The sequence below is a fragment of the Xiphophorus hellerii genome, chromosome 5, assembly GCF_003331165.1.
Source record: "Xiphophorus hellerii strain 12219 chromosome 5, Xiphophorus_hellerii-4.1, whole genome shotgun sequence".
Classification (NCBI taxonomy): Eukaryota; Metazoa; Chordata; class Actinopteri; order Cyprinodontiformes; family Poeciliidae; genus Xiphophorus; species Xiphophorus hellerii.
In genome coordinates this window covers 12,257,352-12,282,762 of record NC_045676.1, presented here as the reverse complement: position 1 = coordinate 12,282,762, position 25,411 = coordinate 12,257,352, and the positions used below count along the sequence as shown (strand labels likewise).

Sequence of the window (25,411 nt, the reverse complement as noted above, 5' to 3'; positions counted from 1 at the left end):
TTAAAAAAAAAACATAACAAAACTCATAAATAAATAAACCTGGTCTTGTGTGATGTTCTGCTTACACAGTTTGGTGGTGTTGGTTTTATTTTTTATTGCCAAGAGAATCAGTGCTTTTCTAACTTGTCATGTTCACTTTAGCTTGAGGCACAAAAAACAGGTGCTACAATCATAGTAGCCACACAGGCACAACCACTGGAAGGAAACAAACGCACCATGGAGGAGGTTCCCATTGCCCATTATAACACTTTCATTCTATTGGCTGGAAAGTTGCCAGGCGAAGGTACTTTTCTGTTTTGAGAGAGAGCAGAAAAGAATTGCAAGAGCAGAGAGGTTTGCCAGCAGAGAGTTAATCCGTGTAGAGAGTAGTTTTGAGTGCAAGCATTACAAGTTTTGAGAACGAATACATAAAATTCTGCTTTCAAGCTGAAAATGTGTATTCTCTACTTATGGCAGTAAAATTCACCCATAAACGCGCACTTGAAGGAGACAAGAGCTGAACAAGGGTGGGAGATTACGGTAAGCTTCATAGCCTTAAACTGTCACAGACAAACATTAGCAATGTAAAATTTAAAATCTCTACACAGTCCACGCCTCCAGGAAGCAATTGTTTCTCAACAGCCGAGAGCCCGTACCCTCTGTATGAAGCAAAGTGTAGAGGTTTTTACCAGGCTACTGGCAAGTTAAAACCAAATGCCATATTGACCATTTCTATCCACAAAACGCTACCTAGCGAACAAAATAAGCTGGGAGAAACAACAGAGGCAGGTAACGCTGGAAAATCTTTTAAATGATAAAGCTATTGCCACCAGTATGGAAAGTGACCTGACGCAGGGCACGTCAACTACTTACCCGGATCACACTTTCTGACCAGCAGCGTCATTCATCGTTTCATTTACGAAGCTGAAGTTGGCAGCATCAGCACAAACACCAGCTTCTTCGGCAAACTCTTTTCTCTTCCTCTCTTTGCTCCTCCACATCCTCTTAACTCCTTGTGATTTCTACATTGCCACTTTTCAGTTGAGATTGAAAAGTCTGTTACTCAGTGCTATTTTAGCTAGACGGAGTTAGCTACATTTACCCAGGATGCATTGCAGCTTAAACAACATGGGGGCGTCCGTAGGGCAGTAGTTTTATAAAGATTTTAAAAGAACAGCCTACAGTATTTAGCCTGAAATATTTCTCAAATAATAAAGTATTGTTGCAACTAATCGTGGATCACTTTAAGGACGTGTGGAGGCCAAATAACAATTATTTAACTCTAGAATTACACAGCGGACCCATAGATAACACATTATCACTGAAAACTTCACTTGGACTTCACACAGCTTGAATTCTGCGCCTCTTCACTTCTCTGCCCTACATTTAGAACGTACTGTATATCCCAATAGCAATTAACCAGAAATAATTTTCAACTCTCCTAGCAAAAATATTCCAGACATTCTTAGATCATCTGCTGAATGTTTGGAATTCTGATCTGAAGCTGCAAGTGGTTCTTTTCTTTCTCTACAGTGCCTCCTGAAGCTTTGGCTCTCATTGTTGAGCAGTTTTTAGTTTAGAGTTACAGTACAAAAGGGGATTGGAAAGTCATACATGTAATATCTGTAAATCTCTACAACGCAATTATGGCACTATTTATTTTTGGGATGTGTGTGTGCATATGTGAAAAGAAAGTTTAGTTAAAATTATTTTAAATCAGTTTATGTTTTAACCCCCTGACAAAAACAAGAAATCAAAGCAATACTATGCTGGATCCAAGGCCTGGTTTAACAAACATTATACTTTCGGGTTGTTTTGAATCGAGGAGCGTTTTTATTGTGTTTTCTGGGCTTCAAAATCTATCTGTGAGGAACGCAGATTATCTAAGATGAAAACAGAAAGAAAAAAAGTAGAATATAATTTTTAATGATTTTTGTCACATCGTTCTCTTCAGCCTGCAGGGGATGAGCTCTTTGTGCTTGCAGATCAAAGGGGGTGTGCATGCGCACTGCACGACGCGCTCTCTTGACGCTCTGATTGGACTCAACGCGGGGAAATAAAGTGCTCATATGTTTTTATTGGCAGCTGTGGCGCGTCTCAGACCGCCGCTGTAACTCGACCCACCGGCAAAAGTGGTTCGGTTTTCTGTAAAAGTCCATCTGTACCATCAGACAGACTGACTGCTGAAGGTGGAAGGGATTCTCTCAAGGACCTGTTGATCGTCTGCTGCAATGGAGGTGAGACGGAGCACTGCGCTGCTTCAGATGTCCGTCTGGTTGTCATAGTAATGGAGCTAAATTGGCTTTGTTTACAGAAGTAGCTTCGCAGATTGACTAGCAAATTAGCAGAAATTGGCTCGCTGAAATTTTACCGTAAGCTATACCGTTATTTTTATTTATTTTTTCTTAGAACCCATTTAGAAGCACGGCTTTAATAAGAACTTTTAGATGTGCAATAAGAGCCATATAAACATTCTATCCCGATGCCCATCATTGGCTCCTAATTAGATTTCAGATGAGATCTCGTCATTTCCATTCCGTCGTTTTGCAAATCAAATCATGTCACTTGTGTCAGGCTTTGAAGCCATACTCTCCACCCCTCCACCCCTACTTAAGTCAGAAGGGTCGGGAGGCCGTGTGTCGCAGTTAATTATCATCAGTGGCGGATAAAGCCTTTTGGAGCAGATTTAAATCCTGCTAAAGAGCATTAGGTGACAAGCAAGGCGCTTGGAAACAAACATGGAACAAGTCCTGGAGGGAGAAGATATATGGAGGAAATGATACAAGCTGATGAACAGATGTAAAATAATTGCTTATAAACTAGTTATTTTCTTTAAAGTGGAAGGAGGTTATTAAAGATCTGCAATATTCTCAACAAATTCTATCTTAGAGAAGGAATATATTTCCACAGATGGAATCAAAACCTTTAGAAATCTGCAAAGCTTCTCTAAACTTATTTTCTATGTTACAGGAGCCAAGTGGACAAGCATGATATCAACTTGAGACGTAGAGGAAAATTTGGACTCAAGAACTCCCTCCGACAATAATGGAGATCATGGGTGAGTGTATTTGGTGACCTTTTAGATGTAGGAGTGAATTTGATTCCTCTCCTCCCCCTCCAAAAAAAAAAAAAAAGCATCACAATAACATCTGTACACTCATGGCTTAAAATTAGGGTGTGAGACATGGCTGCTGCAGTCAGCCAGCCAGACAGGCGCGAGTAGTTACATGAGCAGGTGGCGCTGGCCTCACACCCCTGTCAAAAGTTTGCAGGGAGGACTTTACTGGGTTTTAGCTTCTGTCACAAACAATTACCTCAGTTGTGGCTTGCACTCATTAGTCCCAACTCGGCTAAATGAGCAAGGACAACATGACCTGATACAATTGGCAGTCTACTGCTTTTGTTCTGCGGCGCACCAGACAACCTAATGTTTCCTCATTAAGTTCACTGGGGCCAAACTTTAACTTAAACTTTATTGAAAATGTTGGAAGAACTCACACTGGCGCTTCTCTGGGTCACTGATGTCACTTTATTGCAGATATACAAGTTTCTTTGCTTGGACCATCCATCGTCTTTACATCGTCTTTAACATTTACTGCTTTTCCCTCTCACAACAACACTCCCTGACTTTCTGCCAATGTCAAAATTAGAGTAAAGCCATTGGAATCAGAATATGCATCCAAACACATATGATACAGTTCCAGCAATTATTTATAGGTTTTGTCTGTCATGAAAAACATGTGACTATACAAACTTAAATTAACAGCAAATATATAAAACCAGCATAGCAAAACAAGCAAACTGTTTAATTAAAATCACCAAGGATACTCAGGGAAATGTGTGAAAAATACACTGGTAGTACTTCCGTTGGGATTAAAAGCTAAATCCAACCTCACAGTTTCTGTTGTAATTAGGAGGTAAAAGGCAGCCAGGTCCAGCTTACCAAATTAATTTAATTAATTGAGTGTCAGCAGTGGTCGGTAACTCTTTCAGCTGTTTGATGAAACAATGCCAGGCTGGAAAGAGATCAGCACTATAAAAAGAGAGTCAATTATTGGTGCTCAACAATCTGAGAAGAGTTTGAAAAAAAAATTTTCCCAAAACAATTTCAAGTCAATTGTTACTCAGTTAACAATAGTACAAAATATTCAAATCATGCAAATTCTCATTGAAAATGAACAAGAGAAGAGTGTTCAAGCCGTAGTCAGCAGATTAACTTGGAAAATGCCAAATATAGTTTTATTTGTGTTGATCTATATTGAGTCTTCAAATAAAATTAAAATTCTAATAATAATTGTAAGCTTAAATGATTCTACAAAGGTCTTTTTGTCCCTGCAGCGTGTCTTTTGGAACTCAATTGGTTTGGAAAGTGTTGTTAAGGGAAATTTTTGCTAAAAATGTTCATTTTCAGAGTGGCATTAGTGTCAGCTTCCACGCCACAAGCCAGTATTGACAAAATTATCAGAGTGAGACATTATCGCTTGCAAGAGCTTTGTGTTGCAGAAATGGTCTCTAAATTCACACATGCACACCAAGAAACCTTTGTTGTCCGCTGAGATGCATCAGGGATGGATCAATTCTAACCTACTAGACCAGAAACAGCTAACAGTATTAAGGTGGAAAAGGTTTCGAAAACTTAGAGTTTGAAAATCACTTATTTTCCTACAGTTTAAGGCTATTTTTAATGAGATGCAATAGAAACCCTGGTTTGAGCATGAGGCTTGTGTTGCTGTCTTTATGCTCCATTTAAGAGCTGAAGCTTAGCTGAACTTTTATCATGTAACCATGACAATAAAAACGAAGAGGAAAAATAGCGTTGCCATAGTCTAGTTAAAGTAGAGAATTTAATCTTAGTGAAAAACTGTGGCAACTGAGTAAGCAGTGTGAAGTGTACAAGGCAAATAGGTCAAAATTTCAACAAATGTGAAACTTATCTTTTATGCATAACTTTTGCTTTATATTTTAAACTCTTTTTACATAATTACTAAAAAAATAAACATCTTAAAATATATGGAAAAATGAATCTTTAAGTTATTGCTTAGTTATTTGGAATGATTGAATTGTTGTTTAATGTTAAATAATAATTATGTTCCTAATGTTACCTTTTTGTAACCCAGAAAGGCCGAACTTTCTAGTCTTTAAAATCTATTTTCTCTGCAGATGCTCAGTGCGCCTTAGAAGCTGTGGAAAGACTGCAAGCCAAACTGAGGGAGCGAGGGGAGGCTCCCACTCAGGAAAAACTCTCTGTGCTGAAGACTGTCCTGCAGAGCCCTCTTTTCCTGCACATCCTCAGCTTGCAGCAGGCTCAGCCAAAGCCTCCGGTGAAGGTAGCACAAGCCTCTTGTGTGGGTGTTTGGTTTGTATTGAATGATAAGGGGAAAGAGGTGGGATTCTCAAAATACTGAATGCAGGGACCAAACTAGATGAGTAATCAGCTTACCTAAGCTTACCCCTTAAGCTACGATAGAGTGTGGGAGGGATGGATGGTGCTTATCATGACCACAAATTGGGCGGAAATGTCTGTGTTACTGTTTGGAGTTATGGTCTAATGTCACATATGTTTGTACAGCCTGATATACAGTAAAATGATCAGCTATAGAATTTGGCAAATTATATCACCTAATGATTTTGGTTTCCATCATGCCTCCAAAGCAGCTTTGTTCCATAGTCATCCTAACACCCCTGGGAGACTTCCTTTAAGGCTTTTCATTAAAAATGTTTACTGCTGTTTCTAAAACTTTGGGGTTTTGTCTGATCACATGTTTGACATTAAAGAGTATAGAAATTTGGGGTCATTCCTTCAATTCCTGTGAAGCAGTTTTTACAAAGGGAATGGTGGGACTGTAGCGTATTCGACAGTATGTCTGCAGTTATATATAAATGACACATATACGAAGCAGACATGTTAGTCCACAGTGTCCACAGTCCACAGCAAAAATCCCCCACAACAATGTTGAAAAAAATCATTGCCAGTTATCACAAACGCTTGATGACGGTTGGGATCAAGCATGGTCCAACTAGTTCTTAGATCAGGGAGCAATGACCTTTTCTCATAGGGTCAGTCAAGTATTGTGCCTGTAACCTACACACACAAACAACGTTTTAAATTACTTTATGTGTCCACTAAAGCTTTTTTATTGGACTAAAAAGCAAGAACAAAAGAAACATGTAAGGGGCCAAATACTTTCAACAGCTCTGTACATATGTTGACAGAGCATGAAAATGACTTTAAAGAAGGATGAACTACAATCTTTTAGCAGAAGTAATGGCAAGACTCATCATCATTCAGTCTGTTCAGTAACTAAGCATTTATAGAATTTGTGGCTTTAATTAGTCAACAAGTTTATAATTTGGGGAACCCACTATGTTGCAGCGGAGCTGATTAGATAAAATGAAAGTGTTTAATGTTGCTAATTGCAACAGATGGATGTTTTAATATTGTATATTTCATGAAACGCAGAACATACTTCATAAATAAGCTATGCAAAAATCCTCATCATACTGGAAGGCTCCCAAACCTTTTCTTTAATCTGAATCGGTTGGACATTTATGACACCATTTAGACATTTAGCTCACTCGTTAGTGGTAAGTACCAAAGCTCGCTAACTGCCTGATGGGGTGTACTCTAATAGGATACCCAATGGCCTTCACACACAAGCGTCATTAAATTAGCAATCTTGCATATGCCTGAAGCCATTTAGTATATTTGCATCCGAAGAAACATGGCACTGGAGCATAGAAAAGGTTTGAATTTGTACCAGGAAAATTATTTGTAACATTAGCAATATATCCTCATGGTGAAGTTGTGCAAATCTGCTTAGAAGCGGTTTACTTCTTTTTATTAATTCTGAAAATTGGACTTCAGATTGTTGTATGTCATGAACCCAAAAGAAGAGGAAACAAATAGGGTACGTATCAGAAAATTATGCCTCTATGATTACAGTGGACAACATATTGAGTTCTACCAAACAACAAGCAGATGTGAGATGAGAAGGAGACCAAACAGATTAAATGATAAATTAAAAGGATGAAAATTTTCAGTCTGTAAAACAAAGTTAAAACATAATGCAATTTTATTATTCTGACAGTGAAACTGCTGAAAGCAAATTAAATCTATTTCAATGTAGGCAATTTGAACCAGATAAATTAATTCATGGCAACAGGTTCTCCTACTTAAAATATTTGAAATTTGAATAATTTCTTCAAAGCCTACTTCATATCCTAACTAAAATATGCACACTTAACATCAAAATCAATTTCAGTATAATAAAGTAATTTGTCCTATACAGGAAATTTTCCAGAGGCATTTTTTGGGAAGTAATTTGTCAGACACCCACCAGCAATGGATACTTTTTTTTTTCTTTTTGGAATTATCTCAACAGCACAGGGTGCCACTCATTGTACAGCATTTTGTCCTGGTCCTATCAGCCAGCATTGCATTGTGATTCTCAATTTCAGCATGCTGTAAAAAAGAATCAGCCCCTTGGTGCTTACTTCTGTGTGTGCTAAAAATATCAAGAAAAGTGTTTTCGGATTGTTATTGTCCATGCTTACCACTGCTAGTGTAGAATTAGCCTCCAGAAGAGTTTTAGAGAGCGTCCCTAATTTAGACTAATTTTAAAAGAAGTTTGCCTTCTCTGGAAGAGTAAGTTCTTTGAGAATTTTTTATTTTGTTTATTTGATTCTCTAGAGGTGCCAAATATGCCCTGTGTTTTTGTTGTTGTTTTTTTGTTTTTTTTTTAACACAAGAATGTCACACTGACCGAGTACAGGTGAGATACACTCACAGCTGTGCATTCTTGTATTTGGGAAAATGCCTGCTGAATGTGAAAAGCACTATGTAAAACTTACATGTCATGATTTATGATGATGATGATGGGACCCAAAATGCAAAATAGACAAAGGCAGACAGTAGATAATGAATATTTAATTTTAAAAATTACTAAACAAATATTAACAAAAAAGAAAAACAAGGAGAAAACAAGGAACCAGGGCAAGATCAAAACCGGAACCATGTACCATTAAGGTGACATGAAAATCTAGCATAGGGTGAATGAAATCAATATGGAAATATGGTTTTTGGAGCTATGGATCAGGGCTAATTGCTAACTGAATGCATTTCTGAGGGGAGAGCAGAAGGCAGGCTGAGGGGGTGGGATAGAGGTGGCAGAGAGGAGGAAGAATGAGCAAATACTAACAGGGAAGCTGGGAAAACATATATGTAATCATGATAAAGAATAACAAAGCACAAGAAGTAAATAAGAAATACGATCTAACTAGAAGACCTGAGAACTGATCTAAGGAAAAGGAGAAACAAGACTGATCTAATCAGAACAAAGAACAGATGACCAAAACTATAATCCCAGAAAAAAAAACAACAACCCAAAATCATGACAACATAAGTTACTGTAACAGGTGTAAGATCATCCGATCAAAACCATGTCTCAGATATTTTCTGATCTACCTTGAAGACACTGCTTGATTGTGAAATTGTGTTTCAGAGTAAATTCCAGCCAAAGCTGAATGATACCCCTGAGCTGCAGTTTCTTTTTAATACCAGTAAATCAAATACAAAAACTATGGCTTTATTGGAGTAATGCTGTGTAGAGAAGCTTAGGAGTTTGTCCCCCAGTGCTCACATCTCTTTATAGCTCTGGAAGAGGATGCCCCTAAACTACTATCAGTTTCTTAGATAGCACCATAAGGGAATGTGCAAAACAAGAGCATGATGTAGGGGTTGAACCTGTTGAACCTTTTGGCAAAAACAGGGGTTGCCACAGCAGACTGCCATGCCCACCCTATATATTTATATGTGAGTGATTCATGGGACATTTATGCTCTGTTCATATTCAGATAGATTTGTGGTCAGATGGGTGCATAGTTAGAGGTTCATCTTACCAATATGGAAATATACATGTGTCTTGTGTAGAGGTCTTTGATAGTCCTCCTTCAAATATAAGAGCTCAAAACGTTTGCCATCGAAGCAGAACCAGATGTCCGGGTGCTTCCAGCTCTTTGGTTGGAAGTAATGTCCATCCATCAGTGTGCAGTCAACTCAACTTTAAGATGTATCAAAGCAAACTCATCTCTTAGCAGATAGCAGAGTAGAAAAGTTAAAAAACAAAAACATGCACATCTTCCTCGTGGGTGTACAGTCATGCTGAAAGTTTATTTCAATCTTTAAATAATTCAACCTGTTATCCAAGGGATAAACAGTGGATGGAGAGGTGTAGTTGTTCCCTTACTTTAGCTCTGTCTCCAACAACACCTTGCGTTCTCATCCCACCTGCAGTCAACAATCTGCGTACCATTCTCCATAAATCATCAACGTTTTACTTATCTGCTTAGAAATAAGAAAAATAAACATTGTAGCACATAGAACAAAAATAGAAGATTTTCCTGGACCAAGCCACTTGAATATTTGTGCATGAGAATTTAAAGTAAAAGAAAAGCAGGGGAATTAAAAAGAAAACAACAGATAGTGACCATTTTAACAGACCCATACATATCAGAAATAAGCCTTCACTGACGCGCTCTTTAATACTTTGTAACAGAAGATCTAAGACAAAAGGAACAGTTTGAGAGAAGTGAAAATAAGTTGTCATCTCACATGCCTTTGCTCCCACTTATCTTTTTCTTTCTTCTCATTTTGTATATTTCTGCTTTTGTTTAGCATTCATTTTTTTCTTCTCCCTCTCCTTTCTCATTTCCTAATCCTTTCAGCTTCCCTTCATTTTTAACCTCATGTAATGTTTCTGACTTCAATATCCATTCTCCTCTTGCATCTGTTCCTTTCCTACAACTATTTTGTTCCAAATTTGTCTTGCATTCATTTTAAATCTCTTGTTGTCTAACTAGGGGAAAGGCGTTTCCAAATCTGTGTCCCTGAACTGTGGCCCATGCCTGGACTTACCTGTTGGCCTAAAGGCACTGAGCCACAGCGACTCGTACACTTGGGCTGTGGAGAACCGAAAGTCTTTTCAGAAGGATGGCAGCAACTCCTCCCTCGGTTCACATGAATTGTCCTTCTCAGATATCTACCCAGACAACTTTTCTCACAAGGAATCTCAGGTATGTAAAACTACCCATAATAAAGAAGAAAGGCACATTTCTTTGACAGGGACCAATTTGTTTTTAACACCTTCTGACTCAAAGCTACCAAATAATTTCTTTTTTAAGCACACTATCCTATGAAATGTCACATTTTACATTCTAGCATTATTCCTTTGATAATTAAAGTCATGTGTGGTTGTCTTATCATCAAACACTGGTATCATTAGGTCCTATGAAGCTGTCATTCACATATGGGGCTCATTGTTTTCAGTATTGCACTCCTCCTCGTATTTCCCGCACCATGTCGATGGGTAGGAACCTTTCTGCTATTGCACATGAGGTAGAGTAACATTATATGCAAGGTTTTACTGTAAATCTGCTGAGATCTTAATGAGGATCGTCTTCCTAATTTGTTTTGGTTTCTTCTTCCTTCTGACTGGTCAGAGGCGTCACATTGAGATAATAGAGCTGATCAATGATGGAAAAGGACTTGGTTTTGGCATCGTAGGAGGACGCAGCACAGGTGTCATGGTCAAGACAATATTACCTGGAGGAGCAGCAGGAAGGGTAAATCCTTTAGTCAATTGTAAAACCACTTAAATGGGACAACCAAGGCTAACTTAAGGGAGAAAACCAAAAGAGAGTGGCTTTCTTCATGCAACAACAAAAAAAACTGTGCACATTCTAAAGTTCTAAAAACTGATGTGCTTTGTGTATAATCTGGGTAACAATGTGTGTTTATTTGTTCAAATGATGTTTCGCAGGACACTCGCCTGCGCAGCGGAGATCAGATTCTGCATATTGGAGATACAGACTTGGCAGGCATGAGCAGTGAACAAGTTGCACAGGTACTCAATCTTCAGGACCAGATAAGTTATATTTACCATGCCTTACAAAAGTATTCATACATACCACTGATTTTTTTTCATTGTATGTCAAAACTATGTATATTGCTGGAATTTTATGTGAATGCTAAATGCCCCCTCATACTCTGATGTACTTTACTCATGGAGGTCCATCTATACAGCACAACTGCAGAACCTACAGTAACAGGTCATTAGTCAGAGAAGTTAGAAAGAGAGAAAGGCACTCTTTTAAGAAAGCCATAATCATTCCAGCTTAAAGTGGCACAAATTATTTGCGGGACAAAGAAAACATGTGGAAAAAGGTGGTTTGCTAAAATGAGAACAAAATTGTAACTTTTTGGTCTAGCACTGCATATCACCCTAAATGCACTCTGGTGGCAGAGACTGGTGTCGACATTGACTTTCCAGCAACACAATGGCCCCAAACAGTCAGGGCTATAAAGAAATGGTTCTAATGCCAATTGAGAATCTGTGTTAAGACTAGACAGCAGCTGTTCACAGATACTACAGACACTAACTGAGTTTAAATTGCTTTGCAAAAAAAAAAAAAAAAAAGGGCAAAGACTAAAGACTCTATATGACTAAAGCTGGAGAGATATTGGAGTCACTTCTGGGATTGCAATCAAAGGTGGTCCCACAAAGTTCCATGATGGTGTACTTAGTAGCGCTGTTAACTTTTCAACAAGGAGGTCTTTCTGTATAGAATTTGCATGATCTTGAAGTGCTTGCATGAATTCTCTCCAGGTACTCTGGCTTCTACCCACTCTCCAGAAACTTTATCGATAGGTTGATTTGTCTCACTATATTGGCCTTAGGAGTAAAACCTTATGACAGTTATTTCTGTAACATATCAACATGTTAAAAATCATTCAAGTGGTAAGAAGACTTTTGTAAGGCACTGCAGTTCTTTATTTCCACTGAACCAAATGTTTGTCTTCAAATTTCCTGTCTAGTAAGATACCACCTTGTTTTTGCATGCTAGTTTAACCCAGCTACATTCTTTCTCTTTGTTTCTTTAAAACTGTTAACTATTCAGGAAAATCGGGCTTTTAACAGAATCCTTCTCTGTTTTATGTAAACATGCTTACTCATATGTCCATTTTCATATGTTCACAAATTACCACTTTGCCCAGGTGCTGCGAAATGCTGGCAGCAGGGTGAAACTTCTCATTGCCAGGGATGTTACCAAACCCAATTACCTCTCCTCCCCTGCTCTGAATCAGGATACTTTGGACGACAAGGTTTGTGTGTTTGCCGTGTACCTTTGTTCATCTTTGTAAGTGATGTAATTTTGGTGAGTAATATTAAATTCTTATCATTTTTCTCCTTTCTGTCCTGTTTCCAGCCCAGTGACTTGAATGATGACTATGAGTTCAGTATCCAGTTCACTAAAAATAGCCGGGGCCTGGGATTTTCCATCTCAAGCTATGTAGGAGACCTGAACTCAGGTATTTTAGGTGAAGTGTACCAGAATTTAATAATGTCTTTTGTATTAGTTTAATCAGTAAACCTTTGGCTGTGTTTCACTCAGTCTACAGTGCCGGTGTGATGGTGAAGAGTATAGTAAAGGGCAGTTCTGCAGATCAAGATGGGCAGATGCGGGTTGGAGACATTATCCTTTCTGTAAGTTTTCTAAAAACATAATAGATGGTTTTTCTTGTAACATTACATTTAAAAAAACCACTTGTTTATGTGACTTAAGTCCTATTTCCACCTTTAGTTGTTTTTTTTCTCTTGCAGTTTATGTCAGACAGTTTTCCAGTGTAGAATGATTGTACAACAATTAACTTCCATTTTATTCCCCCTCTACTATTTAGATAATGTCTCTTAGCATGTGAAGAGAAACCACCAACAATTATTGTAGCCACCAACAAACAAGGCCTACCACAACTGTGGCTGGATATTTAACTACTCCTTTAAAACACAAATGCTGGCATTCCTTTTGGTTTCTAAATCAGTTTGATGCTGGTTGAAACCAGTTTGAACACTCAAATGTGCCCAAATTGCAACCATATGACTAAAACTGCACCGCTCAGAAGAAAGGAATCCGGTTAGTATGCTAAGAATAATCTAACATAAGAGAATAAAGTACAGCAGCTTTACAGGAACATTGATGCAGACATATTAAAGAATGACAGAAATTTGCAACTGGTTATATTGGAAGCCATATGTCTTATTGAGCAATGTTTTATTCTGAAGTGAGATAGATTTAGCTTTTTACCAACAATGGTAGGAGTCAATTTGAGTTTCCCAAGTCTTAAAACATTAAACCAACTAGCATAGTGCTTGTAACATCATGCTTAGGGTCTCTTCCATTCCCTGTGGCACTGATGTATTGCAGAAATTGAACAATATAACGAAGAATAAAGACCACATTTAAATCCTTCAACATGATCTCAACATTCACAACTACACAGTTGAAACTTGGACATAGTTTGATGTTCCAATTCATCAACACCTCCAAAAAACATTTTAAAATTCTATTAAAAAATGTAATGTTAAAACTGTGCTTAAATCTAGGGTTTATGTCTAGAAACCAACCAATTTCAATTAAGTCTTAACAATTCAGATTATAAAATAGTCAAATATATGGCCAGATTAATGCACAGACTTTGTTGACAGCAATATTTATGACTCTGCAGATGATGAGTGTGTGACCACCATTCACTTCTGTTAATAATTGTATATTTAATTTCCTCATTTCATCCCTCAGGTGGATGGTGTGAGCCTTCAGGGCTGCAGTGAACAGCGAGCCATGGAGGTGCTCAGGAGGACTGGTCCTGTTGTCAGGCTGAGGTTGCTGAGAAAGGCCATCTGCCTTCGTCACATCTTGCCCCCAGTTCCTCCTCTGCAGCCCCTCAGACACTCCCACAGCCTCCATGAAGGCAGCCCTTACAAATCAGGCCTGAACAAGATTCAGGAGACAGGTGCTTTGCACTGATAAAAACAGACAGTATATCTATTCCTGAGCTAACAAAAATGCAGAGGCTTTTATAGATATCAACCAGTGCTGTTTCCTCTGCCGAGGAATGCTGTGATTGAGATTTTCTGGTATCAATTTTGACTCAGACTGAAGTCTAATTTTGGTGCTTCTTTGAGCAACTGATGAACTTTTGTACTCTGTGCATGAAAAGAAAAAGAAAAAGATATTTTCTAATACAAGTGTGCTTGTTGTGTGCTCAAACGTGTTCCTCCGTCTCCCAGGAATCAGCTCTCTGCGTGAAATCTCCCGGCGAGCGGCATATGCCAGCAGACGACCCCGACACGATCCCAGAGATGGTAAGTTCCCATTTCCGTAGCGCACAGCAATTCGGAAACCACTTCACAGGACTCGGTCTGCTGCTCTGCCTTGGATCACGAAACAGCAATGCGCCATGAACCATGCTCTTTGATGGGACTCTATTTATAGTTTTGTGCAATCATGTGTTTATCCAACTCATTCAGCTCATTCCAGATGATTTCTCTCACTCTGCCTGCATACATTGCTTTATTTAGACAGAAGAAATTTGGGGCCTGATTAGAGACTGCAGACAAATAGGCCATGATTGCTGTTAGGCTTTAATAGATGAATCAGAAAGCAAAACTTTGTCAGGAAATCACAAGATGTTAGATGTGAATATGCATGCCTTCTTGCCTCCGTTGTGAGTGTGTATATCCCTGTCTAAGCAGTTGTGTATTCACACTTTCCTTTGCCTCAAGGAGAATTATGTTGTCTTCTCTCTATAATAGATCCAAGGTGATTTTTATATAGGACCTCATTCTTTATTGATTCGACTGTGTGGGACTTCAAACAATGGGTGTATATATAGGAGACTTTATGGATTTGTGTGTATCACGAAGATGTGTTTTGTTCTCATTTCAAAGGTGTGAAACTCACTCCAGAGGAAGAGGAAAACCTGAGGAAGAGGTGGCAGGATGCCGTTGGACACCGATTTGAAGTGACTGTATGTCTCTTCATATTAAAGATAAATCTTAATTCCAACATGCATTAAAAATAGACTTGTATAGTAGTATTACCTGCATGTAACTGCTTAATCTTTTATCACCTTCCACATCCCAATGCACCTTTTACCACCTAAGATTTCCTTTTCGCCTCAGTTTCCTAACGTTTTTCTTTCACTCTCTTTGCAGGTCTGTCAGCTAGAGAGGTTCAGTGAAACAAGTGGTCTAGGTATCAGTCTGGAGGCTCGGGCTGGACATCACTACCTGTGCTCCATCTTACCAGAGGGGCCTGTAGGTCAAAGTGGCAAAATCTTTACTGGAGACGAGATAATGGAAGTAAGTCTGATACTGTTACCCGTTTCAGTCTCGGTCCAATTGTTTGTCATCTACTCTTCTGATGAAAGCGCAACATCAGATAGACAAGAGAAACATATTCATCACTTTGTAAAACTCCTATTGCCCTTTGAACTTTTCCTACAACCACAAAATCGAATGATCATGAATTGTGGTTGTGAAGGACCCAAATGCAAGCATGAGATGGGCAAGACCATGTTGAAGCAGTGATTTGTTGAAGTAAAAGATGAAATTACACACAGCCGTAACCACTGGAGCAGAGAGCAAGGCTCAGAACATCAAAGGCAGGAACTAACAGACCATGTTGGGTATTTAAACTGGGGTGGTGATTATTAAACAAGTAGCATGTGGTTGATTGGAAACAACGAGCGACTGAGGGGGAAACAAGACAGCCTAAACTGAAGAGATTATTTGGAGAATGACACTCAGTGATTACACAGGGAATCAGGAAGCTAATTAAACAGTAAAAACTATAAACATAACATAAGCATCAGGATAACAATGAGAGAACACCAGACAATGAGGAACGAAGGAGATTGGAGGAAAAAAATGTGACAGGCAAAACTAGACAGTTCTGGACATTTTAATAAGCAGTATAAAGAGTCCACCTGGATGTAATTTAATCTCAGCATAAATCCAGCTGTTTAGTGAAGGCTGTAGAGGTTTGTTACAGCACATTATTGAACAAAGACACCAGACAGGAATGAAGTCGTGGAGACGTTTAAGGCAGGATTAGAACATAAAAGAAGTTATAAAAATTACAGCACAACTGCAAACCTACCAAGACGTCATGGTCCACCGAAATAGGCATTAATCAGAGGAGCAGCCAACGGACCCATGAAAACTGGGGGAGCTGCAGAGACCCACAACCCAGATGGGAAACTCTTTTGCCACCTCAACTGTTACTCCTGCTCTCCACAAATTTGATCTACATGAAAGAGTGTCAAGGTTATTGCTGGAAGAAAGCCACAATAAGTTGTATTTGCAATTTACCACAAGCCATTTACAGGCAAACATCTGGAAGGAGATGCTCTAGTTAGATGAGACCAAAATGGAGATTTTTAGCTCTCATGTACTGGCAGCTGTAGTAAAAGTGAATGGTGTTGTACAAAGTTTTCACAAGGGGGTTGAATACAAAGATATTCCACACTTTGTTTTTGTTATTAGTAATAATAATAATAATAATAATAATTAATAAATCATGAATCATTTCCTTGCAATTCTAGGTAAATGGAATCCCCCTCATTGGACAGACACACAAAGAGGTGGTCAATGTTCTGAAAGAACTTCCAGTGCAAGTATACCTTGTGTGCTGTCGCATTGTCCCCCCTTCAGTTCATGACAGTGATGAAGAAGCAAACGATGATGTCTGTCTGAGTCTCAAAGAGCTGCTGGCTGAGTTCAATGACAAGGTGAGAGGGTAATCCAGTGAAACATGTCACTTTTTAAAGAAAATATATACAGTATATGTGTTTTACTTTAGTTTAAAACATTTGCATTAATCTCTTCTTCTGTCTCCATTCTCCCTCTCTCTTGTCTCATTGTCTCAGCTGGATCACGGCTGTGTCATACCCTGTCCTACAGCTGAGGACATTACAAAGCGTGGCGTGCCCCCCATGTCACCTCCTCTGGCCATGTGGGAGAAAGAGGCTCAAATTGTTGAGCTGGAAAAAGGCGAGTCAGGACTTGGCTTCAGCATCCTGGACTACCAGGTTAGGAATTACAAATAGAGCCAATTAAAATTGGAGATGAAGAAAGGGAGGACATGTGCACTCTTGTACTTCATAGAATGAAGTTATTATTGTCTTGTCTTTACTGCTTCTGATTAGCATTTTTTCTTATTTGGAAATGTTTGATACCTGAGTTGTCTTATTGGCTTTTGTTGTTATAATAAACCTTCAGATTGCACTATTTTCCTAAACTTGTCCCTTTAAAAATAAAATGAGGGACAAAATTGATAATGTGTTATTTCAGGCAAAATTTTCTATTCAATCTTCTGCTTAACTTTAGGATCCAGAGGATGCCTCCAAAACAGTTCTGATAATCCGGTCACTGGTTCCTGGAGGTGTAGCAGATCAAGATGGCCGCCTGCTACCTGGTGACCGACTAATGTTTGTTAATGAAACTGACTTGGAGGGTTCCAGCCTGGATTATGCTGTTCATGTCCTGAAGTCTACTGAATATGGGCTTGTTCAAATTGGCGTTTCTAAACCACTGCCGGTGAGTGAGGTTGAAAAAAAATGTATATTTTTATTTTACTTTATTTTTTATACATTGCAGGATTCCACCTAGAACACATACGTGAATTGGAAGATTATTTTATATTTATCTAATTAATAATTTAAAAATTTATAAAGCATGACTCAATATTTAGTAGACACATTAGGACATTTTATAGCTAATTTGGAGTAAATGCCTTTAACAACTGGAAGTTTTAAACTTTTTCGGTGTTCTGCTCTTTATTTAAGCAGCAAAATTATAGCAAACTGAGATTACGTAATTGACTTTTTGGCAACTGTTTAATTTCTGCACTTTGGCTCATTGATTTTCCTCACACAAAGTAAAATGTATCTTTCTCATAAAGAAGACAATAGCAAGCAGTCTGATCACTATGGCCCTCTTCCTGGCATCTTCTTAAAACGTTTTTAAGTCATAAGAATGTTGAGGTAGAAACTTTAATGCCTTCCATGCTTGTCAGTATTAGAATGAAGCTAAGGCAAAGCCATGTTATTTTTTGCCTTAAGAAGAGGAGCTGCAATTTAAAATACTGTAATGATATATTATCACCCTTTGACATAATATGTATATGTAGCTAACAAATAGAAATAATTCAAGATTTTTTCTCTTCTTCAAGACTTTTTTCATATCCATATCCATAATAAACGCATATATACACAAGCATGTTAAGGAATAAAAGAATAGATTACTTAGATGAATGATTCCCCAAAAAAGTATTGTATTTCTTCTTCTTTTTGTTTTGTACTGTGGCTTAGTAACAAGGAACAGAATCCAGTTACAGGCCTTTTGAATTTTTTATGTGGTTGGAAGATGAACACGGCCACACTACAGATGGAGAGAGTAGGGGAGAGTAGGGGAGAGCAGGCCAGACCGTCTAATTTACAGTCACCTTTTCTAGCCTGTTTGCTTTACTGGGAATCTACAATTCACTCACTTCTGGCATAGAGACGTTTTTTCCCAGTCTCCCCTTTTTCAATCTTTCGTTTGTGTATGTGTGCATGTGAGTTGTTTGTTTTTTTTTCCCGAATGGGCTAAACCTAAAAGTTGGATTATTTTATTCTCAGCTGGAACTGTGTGGTGGCTTGACACCCATAGCGGAGCGAAGCGCGCGGCCTTCGACCGATGACACTGACAGCCACACTCAGGTCAGCCTGCTAGCTGAGACAGCTGAGGCCAATTTCAACGGCACAACTTGGAACGCCGAGGATCACAGCTTGAGCCAGCCGTGTTACACGGTATGTCACGCAAAGCCATTTATCTGTCTATCTGTTTTCTGAATACTAGTTGCAGTTTGTTTGCAAAAATGTCTAAAAATGCCTATTCTAAAATTTATACTGCATAATTTGTTTTCTAAGCTTCAGCAACCACAATCGTTTGTTCATTGTTCATGCACAATAACTTTTTTAGAATTCAATAAATTGGATTTTACCGCAGGCTTTACACTTAGTTAGAAACATATTTTGCAGTTTTTCTCAGGCGCTTTGGTACATTTCTCAAATGTTGAGACTGATGTGTCTCAAATGCGCATCTCTCAAAACAATTAGGACAAACTGCAAAACCTGATGGATAACCTGCTCAAAATGGATAACATTTTTCTCTAAAGCAAGACAGCGTTAGTGAAATGAAAAGTCTTGATACCATGTTTAGATAGTCATGGCTTGAAGATGTTTTCATAATGACAGTTGGCTCTGTGTTTTCCAGAGCATCTGATCTTGGTGATGCTGCCTGAAAATGCTCAAAACAGCGCTATACACTAGTTGCACAACCATTTGAAATCCACACTTAGTTGTGTGGAAAAGACACACAATGACTGCAGTGCAGTGTAGATTGTTTAGTGTAAATTATTTTCCAATATACACACCTGTTTGAATAATTGAATTTAGAGTGATTTTCCCAACATTTGGCTGCACCCTTTGACCAGCGATTTCAGCCCTAATTTCATCATGAAATTAGGAGAACCTCCAGGTTCCCCATCAAACAAAAACTGACATTGAAGCTGCAGTGGGTAACTTTTGTTAAAAAAAATACTGCTCTATGTACATAGGCGACATAGACACTTATGCATTTGGTCTCTATGTCGCCTTCCTCTGTTTTGTCTCTGTCGCCTTCCCTATAATCCCAGCATTCTCACCTCTCCTTCGAGTTGCTTGCCTTCCATTTCTGTGTCACAGCATTGCTAAAATGCTGCAATGTCCTGTTCTTATGTGCTTGCCAGTTGAGGGTTCATGGGATTCAGCTCTGAGTGACTGTGGGGAAATGACTTATCAGAGGTTGCAACGAATGCGTCACACACTTCTCCTTGTCAGTGGGAGCTGAGATTCAGTGGAGAGAAATTGTTCAGTTTGGGAGACATTTTCAGGAAAGAACGAGAAAAAAATGCACAGAATTAACTTGACAGATTTTGACAAACGTTTCAACATTTTTGTTTGTAATGACTGAAACAATAAAATGAGGACAATATGTTTTATGGGGAATGAGAATTCAGGATTCATAAGAATAATTGATTTTGACAGACAAGACATAAGTAAATGAGGATGTCCAGAAGCAGCTGAGAATTGTATGGAAAGAACTGATTAAAAGTGCAGAAGCATTTGCAGTTATTTAGAATGAACAAGAAACGGCTCCTGTGTTGTGCATACATTACTACAGGGAGGTTGAATTAAAAGTTATGAGAATTATACTAATGATCAGACACATGTACCGTAGTGTCTGAATAGAACTGCAAGTAACACCACGGAATCATTCATTATCATGCAAACCTGAGATACCGTGGGTAGCCATTTTAGCTCTTCTAAAGGTTACCATGTCTGTCTCTGTTCTCTTCACTCCTTTTTTTTACCATGTGGAGATCACTGACTGCTGTATCGGTGTCACAGCGTCAGGTATAGAGAAAGTGCTCGGTGTCAAAGGCTTTAATTGTGGCCTTGGCTTGATCCTACTCAGCCAAGCTTTTGTAGTTGCTGTTGCTTAATTGCCAACAATTTCCTGTCTGTGAAAAGGGCTTACTGCTCTTCCGCAAGGTCATGAAGGTCTAGCTCAATGCCTCTGACACAGTGTTCTCATCAAAGTCAGCCTAGCTACAAAACAAGATTGTAAACTTTTTTGCTTTTTCTTACTATAAGACTTAAAAGATCTGTGCTTGCCCTTTTTTTCTTTTTGAAGTGCGCGCAGAGATGTGACAAGGCTACTTTTGTCAATGTTTTTCATTTTTGTCTTTACTCCAACAGCCTTCACTGTAGTAATGCTTGTCAACCTTCGGAGAGAAAGTATTCTTGAGGGGGCATAGAGCAAACGCAGAATAAAAAGAGTTTGGAAAAAATGTTCATAGAAGTTTATATTTTTGAAGGAGCATGTTTTTTTGAAAAGCCAAGGGACAGATTTGGAAACTTCAGTTAAAACCTGTAACAAGCAGTAGGGCTGTGCAAACAACACGTATGTTTAAAATGAAAAGGATTTGCTCAGTTTTGTGCCCAGTGACCGGGCTAACAACGGTTCACACTGACTGCAGTATATTTCTCAGCATTTCATATGATCACACTCTGTTGCCACATGTTTACAGATAGACGGGGGTGTAACTTCATTCAACTCATGACATAATATCGTGTTCAGGAGAGGTGATTTTAGAACTTGGGAAACAAAATGGAAAATCCCCCTTTTTAATGAACTGTTTTACAAATACTGTAAAGATTTCACAAATGATGAAGCATGTTTTAATGAATCTATTCTAAATGATACAAGGGTTGAATATTTTATATTTGATTATCCAAGTGTTAAATAATCTTTGTTTGGTGGAAAATCTTCAGTTTTCATCAGCTTAACTATTTTAGATTTTGAACTACAGGTTACCCAATTTTAGCTAATTGACTAATAAAAATATTAGTCAATTAGCTTTCTAGTTTACAACCTAATGCTTGGGTTACCTGATGGGATATTTTTATGTTAGAGAAAAAGCTTGATTGCTCATTACTTTCTGACCTCTGCTGGGCCGGTCATGTATACTGTCGTCTTTGCAACCTAATGCAAAGGGAGATGAAAAACAAAAGCAGATGCACAGAGCGGACATCTCTCTACAATCAGTCTAACACAATCCCTATTTGCATCCAGCTCCATCAAATTTGAAGGTGCATAATCTAAAATCACATCCATGTGTTGATTTTTTTCTTTTTTTTTTGCTGACAAAGAAGTTCATTTTTCCCTGTACAGAAAATATGCAATGCTTACTCTGTAGCTCCGTAAGATCAGTTTTAGGTTTCCAAGAGGATGTGCAATGTACCTTAGCCATAATAGTCATCGTGATAATTCGTGGAAAATTGATGTAAGTGAATTTACTTAATAACAGCACTCTAGAAATACAGTACAGGGAATATGCAGAACATTGAACTCTCCTTCATGTTGCATAAAAAAGTGTTGAGGAACAAGTTTCCTCAGGGTGTCTGCTTTTCTCCTGAAGTTTTGCTCTAAAATTATATAGGAGATTGATTGATAGGTGCCTTTTTAAAACTCACATATCCTCAAAATATTATGTGGTGTTTTTTTTTTCAGCACAACCCACAAGTACCACTTAAAAAGTTCTCAAGCATTATTTTGTATTATTCAGGAATAATGGCAGTAATTATACAGTAGTTTCAGCCATCATAGCTGGGTTATCTTTGCTTCCCAGTTTCAGTGTGCCGAGAAACATGAACCACTTTTCTTTTGTTCACTCCCTGTGCCTCATTCCAGTATGGTCTCTTGTTTGCTGAGCCCACCACAGTTAAGACTAAAATAGTAACATAATCTTTTGTTGGGTTCCCTTTATAGCCCAAAAACAGATAATCTTGTTGATTTTAGTTGTATTTTCTCTTCAGGCTCGTGAGGTTTTGGCATTTTATGCAATTCTTACTAGTTGTTGCTGAATCACTTAACATAAAAGTCATTAGAGATTATATTTGTTTCAATATACACTTCACATGCACTATTAAAAAGCTGTTTATTTTTCCCTTTATTTCATCTTTCATCTTGAAAAATCATTCATACACTTTTTCATATTTTGTCACATTACAACTATTTATTTATACGATACACCAACATACAGTAATATGTAAGTGTGAAGTGGAAAGTAAATGATGCACAGTAATTATGTATTCAGCCTCTTACTTAACCTATTGCTACAATTACAGCTGAAAGTCATATGTTTCTGTTGGTTTTTCACCACAAAAGACTAATGTTTTATTCAATTCTTCCTTGTAAAATTGCTCAGGCTCAGTCACCTTGGATTAAGAGCATATGTAAAATGAAGAGTATATACATTTTTGGTCTATTCTATTTTTATCTCTGGCTGCATGTTTGTAGTTTTGTCCCAGGGGAAATTGAATTGCTGCCACACTGTTCATGGTTTTGCAGCCTCTAATAGGGATTATGACATGGTTTTTTACAGGGCTGGCCTTATCTTCAACTATGACCAGCTTTACAGTTCCTGTTGAAGTATCGCAACTATATATCATAATACTGTCAGGTCTGTGGAACCTTATAAAGACAGGTGTGTCTTTATAAGTCCAATCAACTTCAATTACCACAGGTGGACTTCACTTAAGTTGTAGGATCTCAAGGATGATCAGTGGAAACAGCCCAACATTGAACTTTATGACAAAGGCTGTGAATACATATGTACATGTAATTTCTTGGTTTTCTGCTTCAGTAAATTTCCAAAAATCTCTAAAACTTTTTTTTTGCACCGTCGTATTTGTGTGTAGAATTTTGAGGAAAGAGATTAATTTAATACAATTTGTAATAAACTGTAACATAGCAAAATGTGGAAAAAGTGAAGCACTGAATGTTTTTCTGAGGCACCAAAAGTTTTCAATTTCAGACTGTGGCTTGAACAGTGCTCCATGTTTTGTCCGAGGTTTAGAAAGTTGTTTTGTCCATTTTAAACCTCTCGGCCACTGTCTTTCTGCCCTATCTGTGTTTCTTGGTCTTCATGTTTTTTTCTTTAATGTTCTCTAAAACCCACTAATCAAATTACATGCAGCTTGACTCTGTTTCTTTGTTAGGTTCACTCTGATATGGACTGCTTGCACTGGATTTTATTTTGCAGTATCACTGTTAAGGAGGAAAAATTCAAATGTGTGCCCTCCTGCTGAGACTTTTGTGTGGAGAAATAATGAAAATATTTTTTCTTCCATTTCACCATTATTCCTAATAATGGGTGAAATGGAAGAAAAAATATTTTTAGGCGTGCCCCCCATGTCAATTATTAGGAATAAATTATTATAGATTTAATTTTTTTTATTGAAATCTATAATTTCAATAAAATATACATTTGTGATTGAAACCTGACAAAATATGAAAAGGTTCAAGAGAAACGAATTCAGGCTTCAGAGGAGCCTGAATTCATATGTAAAATTAAAAGCATATAATTTTATTCTTTGTACAAAAGGACTTTTGTACAAAGAACAAAATAACACTGGTTATTTTGGACTTTGGCTATTGTCTTTGTATTTTGCTTCTTGTTAAATTAAATAAGTCTGGTTCCTTGGAAGAAAAATACAAAGACAGTAGCATATCTATGCTCTAAGTGAATGTCAGTATCACATTTCATAAAACACTCACCCCACTGTAATGTTCTCACTCCCTCTTTTACACCCTTCTTGTCTTTCTCTTAGGAAAATCAGCTGCGTTATCGCTGCTGCACAATGGAAGATGACAGTGGGCAGCAAGCTCCACCTCTGCCCCCTCGCACAAGCTTTGAGAGGACAATCACTGTTGTCCGGGGCAACCGTAGCCTTGGTATGTTCTCTGTCTTTCTCCTGGTGATGGTGTCCTGGTGTGTATACGTTGCAGGCATGGCCTTGATGACACTAATTGGAGATGGTGATGACGACTGCCCTGAAGAGGATTGGTGACGTGATGTGTTCGTCAAACCTGAGAAAGGACATTATTTCTGTGTGGGGGCAGTATGTGTGTGTTTTGAATGAGATATACAAAAATGGTAACTAATAGTAAAGGTAATGAGAAGGTGAAATGGCTCTCAGTACACACCTCCGTAAAATACTACATTTTTATTATGTAAGAAATGAGACCATGTTTGCTTTTAAAGCTTTTATCTACCTAAATGGTAACATTTATTCTGCACAAGGTGCAATAACCTACTTGCATATGGCAACAACCTTAAGGTAAACATACTAAACCATCTTCTGATTTAATTTAAAAAATTCTGATTTAAAGTACAAAAAGTTTCACTTTTATATACCTCTACTTGTGGGCATTTGCATCAAGGCACAAGGAACACAGTCATCAACAAATAGAGAAAGCATGCGACAATAGCAACATTAGAAAGTTCAGACATTTCTCAAAAAATTGAAAAGACAAAACAAAACCTAGTGAATCTGCCAAGAGACAAGCAACAAGAAGCTTATGGTCAGATGAAGCAAAATTTGAAAATTTTGTCACAATTCTAAAAGGTTCACAACATTGACCATCTAACTATCGCCATGCTCACAGTCACAGTGAAACATTGTATCGGCAGGATAAAGGTTGAGGACTTCAGGGGGATCTAAGATTTTTGTCAAGATAATTGGATGAGATCTTGAACAGTTTTGACCACAACCCTGAGGTGCCTGCTGGAAAACCGATGGATTTTACTTTTCAGCATTGCTAAGGCTTCTTCAAAATCTCTGCGAAAATTAGAAATGTGGAATGCCCGACCTTAATTTAAAAGAAAATATGTGGGATGTCATGAATAGGGCTGTGGACAAGAAATGTCATTAAAATCTGAGAGATTTTGAGAACTTTTGCAGAGTAGAGTGGTACAATGTTGGAAGGTCAATATGTGGGATGATGACAGACACCATCAAAAGCTGATTGAATCAAGGTCCTAGATTAAGGGTGTGCACATTATTGCATTCAGATAATTTCACTCTTTACTATTTTTTATAACAGTTTTGTTTATTTTTCCACTAAATTATATGGAATAAACCTCAGGTTACATGTGGAAAAAC

General features: G+C 38.0%; 1 protein-coding gene across 1 annotated transcript in view; it reads left to right on the top strand.

Annotated features, from left to right (window-relative positions):
• Window positions 1-1,998: 1,998 nt before the first annotated feature.
• The window catches only part of LOC116720168 (multiple PDZ domain protein), a 63,703-nt gene continuing 40,290 nt past the window's right edge, over window positions 1,999-25,411 (top strand). The window contains exons 1-19 of the mRNA XM_032563298.1: window positions 1,999-2,216; window positions 2,950-3,037; window positions 5,140-5,306; window positions 9,838-10,050; window positions 10,304-10,372; window positions 10,477-10,599; window positions 10,797-10,880; window positions 12,032-12,139; window positions 12,244-12,346; window positions 12,430-12,521; window positions 13,612-13,825; window positions 14,103-14,177; window positions 14,763-14,842; window positions 15,030-15,176; window positions 16,421-16,606; window positions 16,745-16,906; window positions 17,205-17,414; window positions 18,497-18,667; window positions 24,077-24,200. Coding sequence (XP_032419189.1) covers window positions 3,025-3,037; window positions 5,140-5,306; window positions 9,838-10,050; window positions 10,304-10,372; window positions 10,477-10,599; window positions 10,797-10,880; window positions 12,032-12,139; window positions 12,244-12,346; window positions 12,430-12,521; window positions 13,612-13,825; window positions 14,103-14,177; window positions 14,763-14,842; window positions 15,030-15,176; window positions 16,421-16,606; window positions 16,745-16,906; window positions 17,205-17,414; window positions 18,497-18,667; window positions 24,077-24,200 — 2,341 coding nt within the window. The 5' untranslated portion in view covers window positions 1,999-2,216; window positions 2,950-3,024. The remainder of the gene's footprint in view (window positions 2,217-2,949; window positions 3,038-5,139; window positions 5,307-9,837; window positions 10,051-10,303; window positions 10,373-10,476; window positions 10,600-10,796; window positions 10,881-12,031; window positions 12,140-12,243; window positions 12,347-12,429; window positions 12,522-13,611; window positions 13,826-14,102; window positions 14,178-14,762; window positions 14,843-15,029; window positions 15,177-16,420; window positions 16,607-16,744; window positions 16,907-17,204; window positions 17,415-18,496; window positions 18,668-24,076; window positions 24,201-25,411) is intronic.